This window comes from Muscardinus avellanarius, assembly GCF_963383645.1.
Source record: "Muscardinus avellanarius genome assembly, chromosome: 2".
In the NCBI taxonomy this organism is placed as follows: Eukaryota; Metazoa; Chordata; class Mammalia; order Rodentia; family Gliridae; genus Muscardinus; species Muscardinus avellanarius.
This window is the reverse complement of record NC_137787.1, coordinates 46,857,714-46,873,442: the sequence shown is the minus strand read 5'-3', so window position 1 is coordinate 46,873,442 and position 15,729 is coordinate 46,857,714. Positions and strand designations below refer to the sequence as shown.

Genomic DNA, 15,729 nt, shown 5'->3' with positions numbered 1-15,729 from the left:
AAATGATCACAGCAGGTTTTAGAAGGAAACTGAAACATTCTTCTAAGGCAAAAGCTTATGGAGAAAACTTTTTTTCCCAGCAGTAAGTGTGGGCCTTTAGAAAGCCTCCTGGGACTCTGAATACTTATTTATCTTTCATCTGTTATCTTGCCTTTGGAAATGTATATTTGATCCTATCAGTCCTTATGGGAATGTTGTATTCATAACTACTTATCAGCTCATGAGGACTTTCTCTTAGGCAGTAAGGGGGTTTCTTTTTTCCTGGGTAGAGAAGAGAAAAGGTGAAACTTAAAATAAAAATGTTATTTTCAACAATTACCCCTTATTTTAGAAGACTACACTCTTAGTTTGAATCTCTTAGTTCTCCTTTTCTCAGGTTTCTCTTTCATTTATATCTATCATGTATTTTTTTTCCCTTATTGTCCATAAAAAGATTAAAAACCACTTTTCTAGATTTTTGTCATAGTTTCCTCTCCTATAATGGGAGTAGATATGGTAAGTTAATTGATTGCTCCATAAACCTTACATAGTTATATTTGTTAGTTGAAATCACGTGGAACAGATGTATAATGTGAAAGTAAATGTCCTATCTCAGAAACTCCTAGAAGCCCTTCTAATAGATATAAGTAGTGGGTCTAGCACTCCCAAGGGCTATTTTGTGGTTTAGTGTCCAACCAGAATATATATTCTCCCTAGTTGGGGGGACAAACAGATAGATACTCATTGAGGTAATTTAGAAGATGCAAGAACTTTTTTTTATCCAGAGGACTGAAATAGGATAAAGCCAAGTAAACTTGGGACTTATTTTCAAATGCCATCAATCAGAATATTACACAGCCACTCCAAACAAGGGGTGATAACATGAACGTGAAGGTGGACCTAAAGAACCTGTACGTACATTTTGTGTTGCCCAGAGGAAATACTAGATAGAGATCTTCTTGTGCAGTTTGCCTCGTTTTCCAAATCCTGAGAGTCTTCTGAGATGCAGCTCCGGGACCTTAACACACACACACACACACACACACACACACACACACACACACACACACAAGATGATTTTCTAGGTGTTAGCAAAGGAATTGGACACCAAATAAACTTTTCATTTTTAACTTAAAGTCTTCAGATCACATCCACACTAGCCCTTGGAAATAAAGAACCATAAAGTTTGAGGAGAACACTAGTTAATGAAAACAGATTATGCATGATACAAAATTTCTAGGAGATGAAGCTTCCCAGTAATTAGTCCTCAGAGTGAAAGGGAGACCCATTCTCCTTGTTTGGGGTGGCTGTGTAATACTCTGATTGATGGCATTTGAAAATAAGTCCCAGGTTTAGTTGGCTTTAAGGGGTGATTGTAATATTTTTCTGTTTGCATTATATGAGTTAAGTATTGCTCCATACCATTTGAGTTGAGAATGGGTGTCCCATTTTCCACTAATGTATATATTCTTCTAGCCTTTTGTATTTTCTCCATAGGGGGCTTTAGGGTCCTTTTAATGCTAAAGATTTATTGATTATGCATTTGTTTTTCTTAAATGGAAGTACTTGGCCAGCTTTCTTTGTATGTGGGAGGTCTCCAGGCAACTGAACAGCTTTTAAAGACTGAAGAGGTCAAGAAGTACTTTGCTAGATCTTTTTCTTTCTCTTAAAAATAAATAAAATTTAAAAAAAGGGCTTCCTAGTTTGCTTGGACTCTAAAAGTGTTTCTTCTTTGATTCTGCCCAGTTTGAACCCTCTGTTGCTTCTTTGGAGAGCTCATCCATCCTCTGGACTGTCTCTATACCTAATACACATTTAGACCCTATTCTGTTATTTTTGTATGCAGGGTGGTTTTACATAAGCATCTATTTGAATGGGAATCTCATTATACTCATTTTTCTGTATTCTCAATGCCTGTCATAATTTTAGACTCTCAGATATGTAACCCCAGAGAGAAACCATAGAGTGTCAATAAATGGTAACTATATCATCCTCTTTATCACTTAAACCTAAGTAATCACAAGTCATGTCACTTACTTGCTTGAGTTTAAAAAATTATTATTAGTATGTTGCAATTATGCATCATAGTGAGGTTCAATGTGGTCAAAAGCATACATGCACACAGCTCTTGGTGTATTTCTCTGTACATCCCATGCCCCTTTTCCTCCTCCCTCCCCACACATATTAGTGAAATTGGTAGTAATACTTTTATATATTGTAGTAGCATTATTTAAGCTGGTTCCTTTTTCAGTCTTTCCTCATCTCCCTAAGTCCCTCCCCCAATCACGTCCACTACTCTGCAGGTCAGTCTCTGTCTTGCTTAAAGTCCCTTATGGTTCCTATTTTCTCTCTATATTGCACATATGCAAGAAAACACAATCCTTGATCTTTTGAGACTGGCGCATCTCACTTAGCATCATATTCTCTAGTTCCATCCATTTTCCTGCAAGTGACATAATTTTGTTCTTTATGGCTGAGGAGAATTTCATTGTATGTATATGCCACATTCTCTTCATCCATTCATCTGTTAATGGACATCTGGGTTGGTTCCATAATTTAACTATCGTGAATTGTACTATTATAAACATGGGTATGCATGTATTGCTATAGTATTCTGACTTTAATTCTTTTGGAAAGATACTCAGGAGTGGTACAGCTGGGCCATATGGTGGTTCATTCCTAGTTTTCTGAGGATCCTCCAAACTGATCTCCATAGTGGCTCTACTAATTTACAATTTCACTAAGTATGTAAGTTCCTATTTCCCTATATCCTCACCAGCATTTATTATTTGTATTCTTTATTATTGCCATTCTGAGTGGAGTTAGGTGGAATCTTGTAGTTTTGATTTGCATTTTCCTAATTGCTAGTAATTTGAACATCTTTTCATGTATTTATTGACCAATTGTATTTCTTTTGAGAAGAGTATGTAATTCAGTTGCCCTTTTTATTGACTTTTTTAGTGTTAAGATTTTTGAGTTTTTTATATATTCTAGATACTACTCCTGTATCAGAGGAGTGGCTTTTCCCATTCTGTAGGCTCTTCCTTTAAACTCTTGATTGTTTCCTTTGCAGAGCAGCTTTTTAATTGTAACAAAACCAGCAATGTATTGGCAAAAAGACACATAGTCCAACATAGTCCAATAGAATAGAAGATACAGAAATGACTCCTTACACTTATAAGCAGTTAATTTTTTTTTTTTTTTTTTTTTTTTTACAAAGGAACCAAACACATACTAGAGGAAAGATAGTCTTTTCAACAAATGGTGCTTGGACAACTAATGTCCATATGTATAAGAATGAAATTAGATCTCGATTCAAAAGTCAGCTCAAGGTGGATTAAAGACTTAGACTAGAAACTTTGCAATTACTAAAAGAAAACATAGGACAAACTCTCCAACATATAGACTCTGGTAGAGACTTTCTCAATAAGACCCTCAAAGTTCAGGAAATAAAACCGAGAGTCAGTATTTACGTGAATTTTCACTGCCTTTCTTGTTTCCTAAATATACCACCTATTTTCTTACCTGCAACTCACACTGAAATCTCTTTTTTTTCACCTGCAAGACTAATCTTGCTAATGTTTCTTTATAAAATGGAAATAATGATGACGTATCTTACAGAGGCTATTGTGAGATTCTGTGTAAACACTTTACATATTGCTTGGCATAAGATAAGTGATGAATGGTAGCATACTATACTTCTTACTTTCTGCTAATTTTGATTTATCTCCACTCCACCTCCATGTTCAAACCATAACAGCAAAGTATGTAGCCAAAAATATTATATATGTAGCCCTGGTAGCCTTTGAATTCCCAGTTTACTGTTTACTTTCCTTTAGAAAAATTAGCCACTTTAGTTATTGACCTTTAAGCTTTTTAGAAGTGCAAAATGAGATAGACTTACATGTATAGGAAAAATGCTTCCTTAGCAGTCATTGCTGAGCTTTTTTTTTCTCTCTCTCTTCCTATACTACATGCTTCACTGGCAGTGCCTAATCTATTTGGGTTTATTAAGAAGTTTGAACGGCCCTGTGGTTGCTGGAGGCTGTTGTGCAGGTACAGCTCTGCAGTGGATACAGTGGGCCAGAGCAATCCTATGATTTTTGCGTGGGAGATGCTGTTTCTCAGCATCTGCCATAGCCCGGTCATTGGTACATGGTAAAAAAAATAAAAGAAGTTTAAAGTTTGATTACAGGTGGTGGCTCATGCCTCTAGTCCCAGTATTTGGGAGGCTGAGACAGGAGGATGGCAGGTTTGAGCCCAGTATATAATAACTTAGCAAGGTCCTGTTTCAAAATAAAAAATAAAATAGTGCTGAGGGTATAGCTCAGAGGTAAACAGCCCCCCCCCCCCCGGTTTAATCTCCCCATCCCTCCAAAAAAGTTTGAAACAAGTGTGATGACTTTTTCCTGTCTTCTTTTTTGTAGGTTAAATCCATCCACAGTAATGGCCGCTGCCTTACCTAGGACATTGGGAGAGTTGCAGCTGTATAGAATATTGCAAAAAGCCAATCTGCTTTCTTATTTTGATGCCTTTATTCAGCAAGGTGGTGATGATGTTCAGCAACTCTGTGAAGCTGGAGAAGAAGAGTTTCTGGAAATCATGGCACTTGTGGGCATGGCTAGCAAGCCTCTTCATGTCAGGCGGCTGCAGAAGGCTTTGAGAGACTGGGTTACAAACCCTGGCCTTTTCAATCAGCCACTGACTTCCCTTCCTGTTAGTAGCATACCCATCTATAAATTACCAGAGGGATCGCCGACGTGGCTGGGAATATCCTGCAGTAGTTATGAAAGGAATAGCAATGCCCGGGAACCTCATCTAAAAATTCCCAAATGTGCTGCTACCACCTGTGTGCAAAGCTTAGGACAGGGGAAGTCAGATGTGGTGGGGAGCTTAGCGCTACAGACTGTTGGTGAGTCCAGACTCTGGCAAGGCCACCATGCAACGGAGAGTGAGCACAGTCTCTCCCCAGCAGACCTTGGCTCTCCAGCTTCCCCAAAGGAAAGCAGCGAGGCACTGGATGCTGCTGCTGCCCTCTCTGTGGCTGAGTGTGTGGAGCGAATGGCCTCCACGTTGCCAAAAAGTGATTTGAACGAAGTCAAAGAGCTGCTAAAAACCAACAAGAAGTTGGCCAAAATGATTGGTCACATCTTTGAAATGAGCGATGATGATCCGCACAAAGAGGAGGAAATTCGAAAATACAGTGCAATATATGGAAGATTTGACTCAAAGAGAAAGGATGGAAAACATCTCACACTTCATGAGGTAAGAAATGTGTGTTTTCCTTTCTCTCTAGATATGTGGTATGTTGCTATTCCTTAAAGGTATGCTTGGTAATAGTTGATTTGTTTTTGCAGTACTGGTGGGGATCAAGCCCAAATCTCACTGAGCTACATCTCCATTTGATATTTGGTTAGTAGTTTTCAGAAAAGAAAATATGCTTTCTGAAAGCAGTATTAAAAACACTTAGATGTTAGCAAAATAGAAGAACTCTTATGAAATGAGACTGTTTATTGTGTTAGGAGTGTTTTGTTTTGAACTCAGACATATTGAAAGTACAATGTAAGGTGAGTTTTAGAAAAATGTCAGAATTTAAGTAGTCAAAGTATAAAGTCCTTGCATTTGTAAGGCAATTTATTTTTTAATTACGAAGTAAAATAATATTTTAAATATAATTGTTTTGTTTTCTGTTTTAGTGGTAGTGGGGACTAAACCCAGGGTGTTCAACTTTTGAGCTGCCCCCAACCCCCATCCTTTATATTTGAAACAGGGTCTCAAGAAGTTACCACTACACTAGCCTAGAACCTGTAATGCTCCTGTCTCAACAGATTCCAGGTGCTGAGATTATAAGGTTGTGTCATCATGCCCATCTATAGTGATTTATTGCAAAAACATTTCTGTAGACTTTTTTAAAGAAAAAAATTATATAAAAATAACTAGAACTTAAAGCAATTTCCAGCTAGCATAGAATAACAGAATTATATTAATTAGATGAATGTTGAAAGAATTATTGTAGCTTTTAGCATTGTTTTGATTTTATGGTCAACATTAAAATTTTTCTTTCCTTCAGAACTAGAGATGGAACCCAGAGGCATTTTACCTCTGAACTATACCCCAAGCCTATTATTTTGTGTAATTTTTGATTTTGAGACATGGTCTCACTAAGTTGCTGAGGGCATCAGTAAGTAGGTGAGGCTGGCCACGAACCTGCGATCCTCCTGTCTCAGCCTCCAAGTACTGGGATTACAAGCCTGCACCACCAGGCCCAACTCTTATCGCTCTATTCTGTTTAAGTATGTATGTGTATATGCATATGTGTATATGGTTGTATAAACATACATATAAGTGTGTGAACTTTTGTACTTATTTCCTTCTCATGTTTACCTGGCTAACACATCCTTAAATTTTATGTCTTTTCTCTTCCCTTTTCCTCCAAGTAGAATGACCTTTTATTTCCTTTTCATTTTTATCTCTGCATACACTTCTTTCACAGTATCTTTGGAACACTTTATTGTGCTCATTGGTTTGTACCTGGTCTGTTCCTTGACGTATACTTTGAATTTCTTCAGTGCAGAGATGATGTCTTACCCATCTTTTACCCTCAGTGTCTGGTATAGCCAGTAAGTAATTATAAAATAAATACAGTTTCAGAAATAAAAAAGACTATTTCTTTTTTATACCCATGCAAGAAATTAAATCCTCTGAAAAAATGTTTATATTAAATGCTGTATTTCACATTCAACTTCAGATCCCCCCCACTATTTGTACTTTAACATGAAAAAGACTATGTACTCAGTGTAAAAGTATTCAATCATTTTAGAAGAATATAAACTATTTTCTATAAACTTTTAAATACTTTTTACATGTATAAATGTGGGATCATGTTTTGCGCATTGTTCTCCAAATTCCTTTTTTTTTTAATGGAACACTGCTCACATATAATATGCTATTTGATACCTTCTCAAGTCAATACACATTGAGCTACCTAATTGATTCCTGGGTTGCTTGTATATGACAATATGCATATACCATTATTTATCTTAACTAGTCTTTGTGATACTTAGGTTTCCTGTTTTGAAAATTTACATACATTATACAAACATTCCTATGCACATATGCCTTTAGAGGCTTGTGTTATTCTATAGAATGAATTCCAACATGCAAAATTATGAGATCAAGGAATGTGTAGACTTAATATTTCAGTAGTAGCTATATACCCTGCCCTTTTTATTTTTAATAAATTATTTATTTATTCTGTGGTACTGTGGATTGGACCCAGGGGCATTCTACTTCTAAGATTCATCCTAGTCCCAATTTATTTATTTATTGAAACAGGATCTTGCTTGGTTGATGTGCGTCTCGCTACTTGCTGAGGCTGTCATCGAACCTGTGATCCACCTATCTCAGCCTCCCGAATACTGGGATTACATATGTGTGCCACTGTGCCTGGTTTTTATTTTTAATTTTGAGACAAGGTCTCACTAAGTTACCCACGCTGGCTTCGAATTTGCAATCCTCCTGCCTTAGCCTCTTGAGTAGTTAGGTTCTCCCCAGCTTTAGCATATTAAGGAGAACATCAAATTTCTTACTTTTTGTGACTGACTAATCTCACTTAGCATAATATTCTCCATTTCCATCCATTTCCCTGTGAATGATGTAATTGTGTTTTTCTTTATGGCTGAGTAAAATCCCATTGTGTACTTTCCCATAGTTTTGTAATCTATTCATCTGTTGATGGACATCTTGGCTGGTTCCATAGTTTGGCAGTGGTGAATTGTGCGGCTATGAACGTAGAGACATATGCATTAGTTTGGTAGTTTGGTTTCCATTCTTTTGGGTAGATACCCAGAAGTGGTATTGCTGGATCATATTGTAAGTTCATTCCCATTTTTCTGGGGATCCTCCATACTGTTTTCCAAAGTGGTTGCATTAATTTGCAATACCATCAACAATGTATGAGTTCCCACTTCTTCACATCCTCACTAACATTTGTTGTTGTGTTTTGATCATCTGGTCTTTTGATGTAAATGATTTTAGATATGAATACTGGAGCTTGAAATCCAAAAGCTGGTTAGCAGAATGACTTGGCTAAGTCTGTGATTTGATCTGTTTTGAGTGTGTCCCTTTGCAGTTGTTATGTATCATTATTTCTGCAAAATAACTGCCAACACATTTATAATGCACTTAGCATTATAATTCAGGTACACTTTGATGCTTTCATATTACCTATGGACTGATAGAAGAATCCAGTTAGAAGGCTATAACTGACAGTTCAAAACAAAAGGTAAAACATGGTGATTTTAATTTTGTGCTTTAATACTGTTTTCATGTAATTCTTATAGCATATGAAACACAAAGTTGGGTCAAAAGACCTAAATTTTTATATCAAAGTAAAAGTATTTTAAAAGATAATTTTAATCAACCCAATCAACCTTACTATAAAAAATTATATCCTGTTTTTTAAAAATTCAAAAAGAGCCGGGTGTGGTGGCGCACGCTTGTAATCCCTGTGCTTGGGAGGTGGAGACCGGAGGATCGCGCAGGTTCATAGCCAGTCTCGCTGGCTTAAGAGACCCTGTTTCAAAAAAAAAAAAAAAAATGTATGTATGTATGTATGTATGTCTGGGAGTGTAGCCCTGAGGTAGAAGGACTTCCATGAACCCCAGTGCCACACACACACACACACACACAAAAAAAAAAAAAAAAAAATTAAAAAAGAATTATTTTTACACTTGCTTAAGTTTGTGACTTTAGTCCAGTAAGATATTTTAGAATAGAGTTTATGACTAGTAACTGTCAAAGACTTTTTTGGAGAAAATATACAATCTTGAGAGAATTAAAGTGCTTTTAAGTATGCCTTTTCTAAATCATGAAAAATTGCATATTTTCACTTAACTTTAAATCATAAAGACTTTATTTTTTCTAAGTTTCTAAGATTAAAGAATATTACTAGTTTGGCCTCAACTTTTAAGTAAGGAAATACATGATTCATTCTTAATTCACTGTTGGCTTATTCTAACTGTTCTGAGAATTTTCTTTGTAGAAACTGTATAAATTCTACTCTTCCTCCTTCAAGACAAAAAGCTGTATGTAGGTCACTAGTGGATGAAAATCAAGAAGTTATCTATACCTGAACATTTTTCTCAACTCTCATAAGTACATATGACTTTTTTTCCTCATAAACATTTTTTTGTTTTCATATGTATTATACACTGTATAGGAAAGAATAATGGAGTGAATCATGTAACACATTTTGTTTAAAGCTAAAGAATGAGTGATAGTCATAGTTCCTAGCTAGGTATATGCTGGTTTTATGGAAGTCAGACCACGAAGATAGTGTCAAGGGATGAGGCTTAGAACCACATAAGTTACTGGTCTGGGGCAAGTGCTAAGGGACATCCTAGATACAGCACTGAAAGAATTTCCAGCAGCCAGAACTTTTTATCTATCCAAAGGTGCTTTAGTAGAGGCAAATTAGGCAAGCAATATGCCTCAGATCTTAAATCAGTGTATGAAGAGAAAGAAACTAACAGTTGGGAATGGCAAAGCAGTAGAGAATATAGGTAGAGTTGAAATTCTACAGGAACTGGGCTACAAGCAGGTTACCAGGATAAGGACCCAGGCCTATAGAATAAATGATAAATGAGGTCATTTGCCACTTCAGAAGAATTCAGCACTTTCAGTTTTGAAAGAAAAAGAATGCCATATCTGGAGCCCCATTAACAAATTATGATACTTTATCCTGAACTTGCAGCTTCGAATGGATAGTTTTCAGCATCTAATACTTGAAATGTTTACTTTTTTCTTTTTTTGCGGTACTGGGACTGGAACCCAGGGACATTCTACCTTTGAGCTACACCCCCAGCCCTATTTTTTATTCTTTACTTTGAAACAGGGTCTCACTGAGTTGCAAAGGGCCTCCTCACTGAGTAGCTGAGGCTGGCTGCGAACCACAATCCTCCTGTCTCAGATTCCCAAATGCTGGGATTACAAGCGTTCACCATCATGCCGGGCAGAAATGTTTACTTTTAAAAAGTAAATTATAGAACTCTTAAGGTGGTCTGTTCCTTTTGAATCACTTGATGAATTATAGTTTTTAGGAAAAGATGTTCATAGCATCTAAGTTTCACACTTAGTGGTACAAAGTTGTTTTACAGTATTCAAGAACTAATATTGTTTGTACATTTGCCTCTTTTTATCCCTGATCAACCTTGCCAGAGGTTTGTCAGTTTTATTATTTTTCAGAGATTGATGATGGGCTCAGTCTGGCCTACCTCTTGCTTTTCTAAATAAATTTTTTATTGGAACACAGGGTCATGCCTGGTTTTTTTTTTTTATGTTTATCCGTGATTATCTTTAAGTCACAGTGGCAGAATTGAATAGTCGTGACACAGACTGGCCTGTGAAGCCTGGAATACTTAAAATTCTCTGCCCTTTTACAGAAAGCTTGCCAACCATGGATCTTTTTAAAGAATCAAACTTTAGCTTAACTCATACCCTGGTTGTGCTGTTGTATGTGTTGTACTTTCATATAGTTTATATTTTTTTAACTTAATGTTCCATCATTATATTTCTAATACAAGTAATCAAAGCTATAAATTCCCACTATATATTTAACATTATCCCCAAAGTTTTTATATGAAGTTATTTTATGAATTTTCTATCTTATATTTTTCTTTTTGTTCATGATTTATTTTCTGACCCAAAATTTAGAAGTATTCCTTCATTTTTAAATATGAGTGATTTTTTTAATCCTAGTTATTTTTTCTAATGATTTTTAACTGAATTACATTATGGTCAAGAAAACATGTTTTGCATGATGCCAAGTCTTTAGAATTTGTTGAAATTTTAGTTATGGTCCAGTATGGGATCACTGTTATGTATAGAAGTAGTATCATTGGTATTTGTTTGTGGATTATTCTTATGTATTCATTCTAACAGGCTTATTAACTATTATTTAGAGCTCCTGTATTTTTTCTCTTGTATTTCTCCTGTATTATGTAATCTTAATCTTAAAAAATGCATGTTTTAAAAATCTGCTGAGGGAGCTGGGCATGGTGGCACATGCTTGTAATCCCAACATTTGGGAGGCTGAGACAGGAGGATCATGGTTCACAGACAGACAGTCTCAGCTACTTAGTGAGGCCCATTGCAACTCAGTGAGACCCTGTTTCAAAGTAAAGTATAAAAAATGGGACTGGGGGCGTAGCTTAGAAGCAGAATGCCCCTGGGTTCTATCCCCAGTACCACCAAAAAAAAAAAAAAAAATCTACTGAGGGGATGGGAAGGGGGGAAGAGAGAAATTCTCTAATGTTCATGATGTATATTTAACAAGCATATCAATCACTAAGAGAAGGAGGGAGGCAGAGGGAATGGGTAGGAATTGGGTAAGGGCTAATTGGGTGTTGTGTGCATATATGCCTCCATCATCTTGTACTTCAATAAGATGCATGACTACAATGCACCAATAAAAATTTTTAAAAAATCTGTTTAATATGAATATAAGTATATTATGGGGTCTCTTGTTAATAATGGCCTGGTATTATCTGTTTATCATCCTTCTACATTCAGCCTTTCTGAATTCATATTTTTTATTTATTTCCTGTAAATGCCAATGGCTGAATTTTAAAGAATTCAGCCTGAGCTGGGTGTGATGGTGCATACCTGTAATCCCAGTACTTGGGAGACTGAGGCAGGTGGATCACAAATTCAGGGACAGCCTCAGCAAGTAATGAGACTCTCATCAACTTAGTGATAGTAGTCTCACCTCATCCTCACAATGAAAGTTTTATTCCTATTTTAAAAATAGAAAAAAAATAGGGCTGGAGGTGTAGCTTGGAGGGAGATGCCCCTGGGTTCAATCCCCAGTACCAGAAAAAAAAAAAAGTTCAGTCTGACTTTCATTGTCTTCTACCTCTAGAACATTTGGTCTTTTTGCCTTTATAATAATTACTAATGTTTTGAATTAATTTTCTTTTTTAGTTTGTTTCTCTGTTTCCCCCTCACACACATATATACTTTATATATTAGATTTATCATCTGGGATTAGTTTCCTTCTGTCTTAGATGCATCATAAATGACTTTTTTCTACATCCTCCTCCTCCTTCTGTGTATATGTGAACCTAGAGGTGGTCTATGTCCAAGCTATAATCTCCACCATGCCCTTTTACTATTTTGTTTTGAAATAGGGTTTCACTAGGTTACTGAGAGTGTTGCTGTATTTCTATGGCTGGTCTCAAACCTGCCATCTTAACTATCTCAGCCTCCCAAGTACTGGGATTATAGGCGTGTGCCATCATGCCCAGTTAGAAATTCTTAAATCCTGTTCATGGAAAACGTTCTGGCTTCTATTCCTCACCAGAAAATATCTTTAGTTTGCTCTCATTCTTAATTACTCTTTTTATCAGATAAATTTAATATTGTTTGTGGTTTTCCTTAATAATAAAAATATTTTATTGCCATTTGGCTTTCTTCGTTATGTTTAAAAGTTAGTGGTTATTCTGTTATTTATTGCCTGTTTTTAAAATTTTTTGTTTTTGTCCCAGAGTTTCTTTTTCTCCTTTATTTTTTATTGTCTTTCTGGTCATTTTTACTGTATTGCCTTTTTTTTTTTTTTTTTCAGACAGGGGATTAAACCCAAGGACATTCTGCCTCTGAACAAGACCTTCAGCCTCATTTTATTTTTTATTTTGAAACAGGGTCTTGCAAAGTTGTTGAGACTGGCCTTGAACCTGTGATTCTCTTGTCTAAGCCTCCCAAAAACTGGGATTACAGACTTGCCCCCTCACACCCATTCTTAGTTACCATTTAACCCATGTTTTCCATCCTTCCACAGGTGAAACACATATAAAAACTTAAATATAGCATATAACAATAATAATATTATTATAATAGCATCAATATAATAGTATATAAGCTGTATATTACTATTTCCAACCTGTTTTAAGAAACCTGTGTCAATTTTATTGAAGTATCTGCAGAATTGGAAACTGGAGATTTATTAATATATTATAATATATTAATACTTGTTTTAGATGGAAGTATCCTGAGCTTGAATTATATTCTTCCTTTATCTCTATTTTCAAAAAATTTTAAAAAGAAAAATTATTAGTAAAGGTGGGAGCTGGGTAAGGAGAAAAAAATGTCTATTTTTTTTCTTTTAATGAAAGAAAAACAACTAACATCAACAACTGTGTGCCAGGTGTGTCTCCTCATTTATTTCTTGTTAGAGCCCTTTGAAGTAGTGCTATGGTCCCATTTGCCTCTTGAGGGTCTGAGTTTTTTGCTTGTCCAGTGCCACATAGCTGATGAGTGACAGAGCAGGACCCAGCTCAGGTCTCTCTGACTTTAGGTCCCACTTTCTTTATGCTTCTGAACATGCTTTGACTGAATACATTTCTTGCTTTTTCTCTTTTAAAGGCATTTATTGGTGCATGATAGTCTCATATCACAATGTAGTTAGTTGATATACTTCTTGGCAGCTCCCTATATTTAATTAAATCGACAAGATTATGAGAAAAATGTTCTAGAGAAAAATGTTCTAGTTTATTAAACAATGAAAGGTTTTGAGTTTATGGTAACATTTGCTATTTTACATTTTAGTGCAAGGTATTTGGAAAACTAGCAATGTTATATTGGTAATATATAACAATTATTGAATCACAAAAAGGTAGTACTAGATGAACCTTAGAGATTAATTGCCAAGCCTTTAATTTTTCAGTATAACCTAAATTTTTATAATTTTGCTGTTTTACTAAGTGACTTGATAAATACTTACTCCTTTCTAAGAATTGATATTAGCAGTTCACACACAAAAAAATAGTCCTCTCAGATCCTGTATATTCACCTTTATTTGGGGAAATATTTTCACTACATTTTTGCTTTTTGTAAGAAAAATGAGATGCAGAATACTTTTTACATTTTATTTTTATTTTTGTACTTATAAACTCTCCCCCCACCTCACTAAAAATAAAGAAAACAAGCAAAACCAAGCTATTTTGAATTGCTTGGGCTCTCCAAAGTAGTAATTGAGTTAATCTTTGTTTGAAATTTGGCCTTAGGAGTAATTAGGAATAAATTCCATCCTGATTTAATGAATTGTGATTAATTATGTAATGATATGAAGTTTTTACATTCTCAAATGAAACGTTTTATGCATTGATGAAATTGAAATGTTCATAATTTTTAAAACTTTATTTTGCCTATATAGCTTACTGTTAATGAAGCAGCTGCTCAACTCTGTGTGAAGGATAATGCCCTGCTGACAAGAAGAGATGAACTTTTTGCCCTGGCTAGGCAGATTTCTCGAGAAGTCACCTATAAATACACTTATAGAACCACCAAGTAAGTGTTCACTGATTGGCAATATTTTTGTATCACTTGATGGAAATGTAGAGATTGAACACCAATTGATAAGAGTGTGAAAATATATATATATTTTATTTTTATTTGTATGTGGTACTGAGGATGAAACCCAGGGGTCTTCTACCTCTGGGCTATACCCCCAGAGCTGTTTAATATTTTATTTGGAAACAGTGTCTCACTAAGTTGCTGAGAGCCTCACTAAGTAACTGAGGCTGGTTTTGAACCTGTGCGATCCTCCTGTCTCAGCCTCTCAAGTACTGGGATTACAAGCATGCGCCACCACGCCCAACAGAGTATAAAAATTTTTGAAAGATAGAAGTGAGATTTTGGTTTTATAAAATTAAGTAGTGCAGTGACTTTTCAAAACATTGTTAAAAGTGACTTTTTATAATTTATTTTTTAAACTGGCCCAAAAAATATAAAATTGTTCCTATTAATGGGGTATCCTCTGATGTTTAGGATACTTATATACATTGTATAGGATTTAAATCAGGTTAAACGTACTTATCTCCTCAAACATTTATTATTTTTTATGGTGAAAACATTCAAAAATCCTTTCTTGGGTTTTGCAATATACAGTACATAATTGTTATCCATAATCACACTACTGTGCAATACTCATCAGACCTTCTTTCTTCTATCTAACAAAGTGATTTTTGTTGTTTTGTTTAATTCTCCTCTGTTTTCCTTTCTTTTGAAAGGCATAGTTTTATAACATGGTAGCGTTGTTCTTGTAGTGGTTTAGACTTTTTTTTACACATACTTTGGTGTTGAGTTGATGGGATTTAGGCAGCATTTATAAATTTATTTGTATACCCATTAACTACATGAACTCTGAGGAAACGGTGGTTCCTTTAGCAAGGTGTTTTCTATCTGAAATTGGCTGGATATTTAAGACTCTTAAAGGGAGATTGAAAGTACCTTTACCTACTAGCAAATAGAATATGGAATGTGAGTTTGAAATAAAGAATGGTGGTTTCTTTTTTTTTTTTTTTTTTTGCAGTCTGAGGATGGAACCCAGGGGCATTCAACCTCTGAGCTACAGCCTCCTACAGCCTCTGCCCTATTTTTAATTCTTTATTTTGAAACTGAGTCTCACCAAGCCGCAGAGGGCCTAAGTAGCTGAGGCTGTCTGCGAACCACGATCCTCCAGTCTCAGCCTCCTGAATGCTGGGATTACAAGTGTGTGCCACCACGCCCGGCTCAGAATGGTGGTTTTTAAATTTAGTGTAAACACCGTATTCTTTTCTTGTTCTCACTTGATCTCTAAGCACTGTCTGTAGTTTAGGATCACTTATTTTGTTCACTTGGTTCTACATGGATCCTGATTTCCAGCCCACTGTGTGTTGTGTATGCTACTATTTCTGTGAATGGATGCATTTGACC

The 15,729-nt window shown here is 35.6% G+C and overlaps 1 protein-coding gene across 3 annotated transcripts in view; it reads left to right on the top strand.

The window, feature by feature from the left end:
- Positions 1 to 4,419: 4,419 nt before the first annotated feature.
- The window catches only part of NAB1 (NGFI-A binding protein 1), a gene marked incomplete at both ends in the record, with an annotated part of 32,565 nt that continues 21,255 nt past the window's right edge, over positions 4,420 to 15,729 (top strand). For 2 of the 3 annotated variants that reach the window (XM_080690240.1, XM_080690239.1), the window contains 2 exons: positions 4,426 to 5,244; positions 14,189 to 14,322. In XM_080690240.1, the coding sequence (XP_080546366.1) occupies positions 4,426 to 5,244; positions 14,189 to 14,322 (953 nt within the window). Of the gene's footprint in view, positions 5,245 to 14,188; positions 14,323 to 15,729 lie in introns of all 3 variants that reach the window. The other variant, XM_080690241.1, reaches the window with a different exon arrangement.